At 42.4% G+C, this 6,176-nt stretch overlaps 1 protein-coding gene across 1 annotated transcript; it reads left to right on the top strand.

The window, feature by feature from the left end:
- Positions 1-1,841: 1,841 nt before the first annotated feature.
- LOC121548316 (cytochrome b-c1 complex subunit Rieske, mitochondrial) lies at positions 1,842-5,404 on the top strand. The gene is made up of 2 exons (XM_041859748.2): positions 1,842-2,135; positions 4,046-5,404. The coding sequence occupies exons 1-2, from the start codon at positions 1,925-1,927 to the stop codon at positions 4,654-4,656; spliced, it is 822 nt and encodes a 273-aa protein (XP_041715682.1). The 5' UTR covers positions 1,842-1,924; the 3' UTR covers positions 4,657-5,404.
- The last annotated feature ends 772 nt before the right edge of the window (positions 5,405-6,176 follow it).

Here is a 6,176-nt window from a genome sequence, read left to right on the forward strand (position 1 = left end):
AAAATTATTTTTTATACTGGCCCCCCGTGGGAATCGAACCCACAACCCTGGCATTGCAAACACCATGCTCTACCAACTGAGCTACATCCCTTTATATTTATTATGTATGTGGCTATATGAGAAGTGTACAATATGTATGATAAGGATAACGTGCAAGGTATTATGTTGAGTGTGTAATGTACAATGTATATTTTGTATACAACAGTACTGTGTGTCTAAGACAATTTCCCCCTTGGGGACATTAAAGTTAATCCTATCCTTTCTATTTTGTCATGAGGCTAAGAGAAAATGTTGCAGTTTTAAATCAAATTTCCTGCAATTCTACACTTTTCGTCATGGGTCAGAGAGAAAAATGTGCTGTTTTATAGCTCATCTCATGCTATTGTGCACATTTTACAATGAGGCTGAAATAAAATGTTGCCGTTTTAAAGCTAATATCTTTGGTTAGGGGACCCCTGGAGGTCTGGGGCCACAGGGGACGTGCCCTGCGTGCCCGTTCAGTAATCCGGCCCTGGGATCAAAGCAGATGCTGAGCAAACATTAGACTCGATTGAACATCAGACTAATTGAGCATTCTCATTATCTTTGACCAATGACAGTTTGGAACATTCAAAGGCCTTCAGTTCATTGTTGATGGTAAAATAAATCACCCATCCAGTGGACTCCGGTGCCCTTCAGTTATGCATTAGCTCTCTTAATTGAAGCATTGACGATGGCGCGGCCAATGTATACAACAGTCCTGATGCTCCTTAACATTACATCTTGGGCTAGTTATGCATCAGCAATTTAGAATTTAAAGTGACACTGCATGGTTTGCTAAAGGATTGCAGCTTGCCAAACATCTTTCTTTCACATTTTGTCCATTCCCTTGGAAAAAATGTATAGCATTCCAGGCCTTATTCATCTCTGCTAACACGTTTACTTACGCTATCATGTTTTCAGAGTTTTCATCTCTCCACTAACTTCAGCCAAAGATTTTGGTATATATACAGTTTCACCTCTTCTTCTCTGACTCTGCATCAGCCTACAGAAACAAAATGTGACAGACACACACAAGATAGTTTTTACCTAGCAACATAACCGAGTGGCGCAGTGGTCTAAGGCACTGCATCGCAGTGCTAGCTGTGCCACTAGAGATCCTGGTTTGAATCCAGGCTCTGTCGTAGCCGACCGGGAGACCCATGGGGCGGCGCACAATTGGCCCAGCGTCGTCTAGGGTAGGGGAGGGAATGGCCGGCAGGGGATGTAGCTCAGTTTGTAGAGCATGGCATTTGCAACGCCAGGGTTGTGGGTTTGATTCCCAAGGGGGGTATGGAAAAAATAAGATGTATGCACTAACTGTAAGTCGCTCTGGATAAGAGCGTCTGCTAAATGACTTAAATGTAAATGTAATAACAGCTACAGCTTACAAAGTCATGTTGCCAGCTATGTTTAAATTTTTGACTCAAACATTGCAAGAAAGCTACCTAGTTTACTCATGAATTAATTGTATGTCTTCAATGCATGACAAGGGCCTACATTTGGACGAAGATGTATTTGGAATACATTTTTTAATAAAAGGACATATGTTTAAATGTATATGTCACCACCTATGAAGTCAAGGTATAACCGTTGCACAAATAGCAGCTATGCATAATGTTTTGTATGTTTCAAATTATGATTGGTCATGATTAGTTATCTCACAACTTGAGCAATGTACTAGTGTAAAACAAAACACATAACACAATTTAGTGTCAGAAAAGTACTAAGTATTTTAATAAGATAAGAATTCCCTAAGAGAAGAATGGTAGAAAATGTAACCCTTCTGACAGACGTCCTTTCGTCACTTGATGTGTTGCGTAAGCAGTCAGCGCTTGCGCCGGTTGCACAATCCAGGCAAGGTCGTAGCTAGCTAGCATTGCAAGGAGCCTCTCTCGCTAAAAAGATGATGTCCCTTGCCGCTCGTTCGGGGGCATTTTCCCCATACTTGCAGGCTACGAACTATGCAGTTGCTGGACCCCTCAAATCCCTTATTCCAGGGGTGGTTGTAAAAGGAGAAAAAGTGTTGGTAGACACGAAGAAACCTTTCCTGACCCGCGAGTCCCTGAACGGTCAGAGTCCCAAGACTGGGCCTGCAGTATCAGTTAGCATAAATGGTAAGTAGCTAAGCAAGCTAACAGTATCTAATGGCTAACGTTAGTAATCGGGTTATTTGTTTTACTTGTGGAAAAGTAATTGACATATGATGTTAGGACGTGCAGTTGTATTTTACCAAAGTCCAGTTGATATGCTGTAGAATCGGAGGATTGTTTAATAAATTAGCCTAGCGTTCATTAGCTCGCTAATGTTAGCTGTGTAGTTAGCATTGGCTAGACGCGGTCGAGTCATAAATAATAATAATAATAATAATAATATGCCATTTAGCAGACACTTTTATCCAAAGCGACTTACAGTCATGTGTACATACATTTTTACGTATGGGTGGTCCCGGGGATCGAACCCACTACCCTGGCGTTACAAGCGCCATACTCTACCAATTGAGCTACAGAGGACCATAAAGCCAGCTAGTTAACTAGCTAATTGGTAGCTGACTGCGAGGTCAGGACCAAACGGGTGTCCATGATGAACGAGGCTAGGATGTAACTAGCAGGAGCAGCACCGCAGTATGGGGCCACAACGTTTGCACTGCAGCGAAGACAGTACAGTATGAAGATGGGCAGAAACTGCTTCTTCAAAGAAATCCCAGATCATGCTTGTAGGTGACGCCATGTTGACGTGTACTAGCTAAGCATGCACAGAAATACGTCATCGCGTATAACACTTCTCTCATTGATTTCGCAAACCCTGGCTTGGTCTGTTTTGCAAGCGTTCCCGGAAGTCTCGTGATGTTGCGCCTCTGGGTTTAGAAACTGTTACTGGGGTCACAACCTGGATAACTAACTAAATAGCTAGCTAGCTGCTACCTTTACTGATGTGTAGTAATGTCGTATTTTTATCATTCTAGTTAAGATAACATTACGTAACCCATACAGGTGGGTCTTAGTGATGATAGCCTGTAGATTCCGACCCTACCATTACTCTTGTTTACACTGAGCTGAACTGGGGGTTCGGAAGGCACCATGGAGCCGGCTTCAGATATGGATCGGAAAGCTTACCTCTATGCAGGGATGGGAAATGCAACTGCACTCCAAATGTTACCTTAATCCACACTGATAGATCAAGAAGATTGAAATGCTACTTGTTTTCCCAGAAAACTGCCCTTTTCGTCCTCATGAAGATTGGAATGGCAGTGTCAACCAATCAGCATCTTTTGTTGTTCAAAGTGATGCGCCATTCCATAATGGCTACTGCTAGCTAGCATGAGGACGAAACAGCAGTTTTCCGGGAAAACTAACAGTATTTCAGTCTTCTCGATGTATCAGTGTGGATAAAGGTAAAATTGAGTACCGTGGCATATTCCATCCATACATTGAGGTGCGTTTTCTGACCCATATCTTGCGCCGTCTCCAGTGTCTTAATGTAACCATGATTGCATTCTGACCCCAATGCAGCTCAGTGTAAACAAGTGTAATGATAGGGTCGGAATCTGCTGGCTAGAGTGAAGAGTGTTTTGTTGGTCACTAGTTTAACCTGACATTTTAGCTAGGGAGTTGGTAGCTAACTACATGTAGGTCAAGGGTGTATTCATTACGCAGATTTTGTTGTAAAATGTTTAGTCTGTTGCAAAACGTTTTGCAACATAACAAGAGTTTCTATTGGAAAAATTCAGGAAGGTTTCGTTACGTTTGCTCTGTTTGGTTCTTAAACGTTTTCGGTTGCAAGACGTAATGAATATGCCCCAGCTAATGGGCTAGTTAACTTAGAAAGCTTGCTAGCTAGCTACTTTGTTGAATATTTAAACTTGACTCAAACAATCTGTTCATACATTTTCTATCTAACTAGCTATTGACTTGAATGCATCTGCTGCTATAATGTGCCCTCTGGTACTTTCCTATCACATGCCATTGTCTATCTCTTAATACTGTTTTGATTGTTTATCTAATGGACAACTTGTTTTATTTTTCAGCAAAAGCTACAGTCCGCTTCGCTCACACTGACATCAAGGTGCCAGATTTCTCTGATTACCGTCGGCCTGAGTTGCTTGACCCCAAGAAATCTTCTCAGGAGAGCAGCGAGTCCAGAAAAACCTTCTCCTACCTTGTCACCGGGGCAACAGCCGTGGTGGGTGTCTACACAGCCAAGACCGTGGCCACACAGTTTATCTCTTCCATGAGTGCCTCAGCTGATGTCCTGGCTATGTCCAAGATCGAGGTCAAGCTGGGAGAGATCCCAGAGGGCAAGAATATGACCTTCAAGTGGAGGGGCAAGCCTCTGTTCATCCGCCACCGGTCTGAGAAAGAGATTGCTGCAGAGGAAGCTGTGGATATGGCTGAGCTTCGTGACCCCCAGCACGACAAGGACCGCGTCGCCAACCCAAAATGGATCATTGTCATTGGCGTGTGCACCCACCTGGGCTGTGTACCCATCGCCAATGCTGGTGACTATGGTGGATACTACTGCCCTTGCCATGGCTCTCACTACGATGCCTCTGGCCGTATCAGGAAAGGCCCAGCCCCACTCAACCTGGAGGTGCCCTACTATGAGTTCCCAGATGAGGACACAGTAATTGTAGGCTAAATTGTTGGACTGAGATCACAGATCAGTATGTTTCTGTCTGGCTCATTATTCCATCCATTAGCAGGCACAACCTCTGTTTCAGGGTGGTATAAATTATTGTAAGTAATAAATGTACATTTAATCTGATTGAAAACCTCTCATGTTATTTATTTACCCAATCTCAGCTAAATCTAATACTGTACCAAAATACGACCTGGGTTGTAAATGAGTAATGGGGTTTCTTTCGCCTTTCTTAACAATGAATAGCCTACTAATAGTACTGATGTTTTAATAGTGCAGGTATAAGGGCATTTACCAAGATTTTGCTGCTCAATCAAAAACACACCTGCTTACAGACAGTTATCTACAATGTGTCTGAAGGTGATTCTCAAGGGTTAATGTCACGAATTATGGCTTTATGTTCAGTTTCAGAGAGGTACAGAAAAGTTTTTGTCCCTGATTTTGTTGGGACGATTTAGAGTGCTAGGTTCAGTTGTTTTAATGGCAATATTGCAGAAGGTTGTATATTTTCTTCCTATCAATATCACTGTTTTGCTTTGGTGGTGGTCACATAGATGAATATTACACATTCTATAGAAGAAAGAAAAGGGGTCAGTGGGGGCTGACAAAGGCATTGAGTGTTTAAATCGATGCTAATGCAACAAAACAGCCAGATTTAATTGGTCTATTAATGAGCTATCCAGCTGCGTACAGAGTTGTGTAAAAATGTATACTCATGTTAAGCTAATAAATGTTTCACAGAAAATCATATTCCTTTTGTGTGATATTTACAGCCTGCAGCTCAGACTGGGTTGCAAGTGCAGTACACAGGAGCTTCTTGCCTCTATAGTCTGAATGGCATTTGAACATTTCCGATGCACCTGCTAAAGCAAACCTCAGATTTGCGAGTACATTTCATTTAGCTATCAGGCTGGGTTAATAACGTGAACCCTCATTTGATTTTACATACAGGTCAAAACTACGGTCCGGTTTAGTTCCTATAAAATACATTCATGGTTGGCATTGGCTGGTTATGGATAAGGATAACTGCTTGAGGTGTGTCATAGTCTGGTATGAAGAGAAGCCTGCTGTCTGAGGTGGTCTTGACTGAGAGCTCTGGTGATTAGGAGGGAAATGGCTGCCCAACCGCCTGGTATTCCCACGCTTCATTGACTAATAACCAGCTAATAATAAAGTGCTTGATGTCTTTCTCTCTACGGGGCCACAGAGACAAGCTATGCATAACTGCCTGTGTGCTTATTTATTTTATCCCGATGGATTCCTTGCAATCCATGTACTGTAAATAGGATTGATATGACCTGTTACTGTTTCGGGTCAGCCTTGAAGAAATGTCCCCATTGGAATTCCACAAAGACTCCAATAATTACACATGATATTGGTTGTAAATTGCCATGTTCTGTACATTGTTTTTGCATTGTCCAATGAAACAGGTTTTGTGTGTGACATTACTGACACAGAAATTCCCCACTGGCATTCATGCAGCTGATTGGTTGGTAAAACTTACGTTAGGGAGAAGGCTA

This window comes from Coregonus clupeaformis, unplaced genomic scaffold (assembly GCF_020615455.1).
Source record: "Coregonus clupeaformis isolate EN_2021a unplaced genomic scaffold, ASM2061545v1 scaf0074, whole genome shotgun sequence".
Classification (NCBI taxonomy): Eukaryota; Metazoa; Chordata; class Actinopteri; order Salmoniformes; family Salmonidae; genus Coregonus; species Coregonus clupeaformis.

Bases quoted from the DNA above. Each gene is read 5' to 3' on its own strand.
- LOC121548316 (XM_041859748.2), top strand. From the start codon at position 1,925: ATGATGTCCCTTGCCGCTCGTTCGGGGGCATTTTCCCCATACTTGCAG. The intron at 2,136-4,045 runs GTAAGTAGCTAA...TTTATTTTTCAG, and splicing joins AGTATCAGTTAGCATAAATG to CAAAAGCTACAGTCCGCTTC.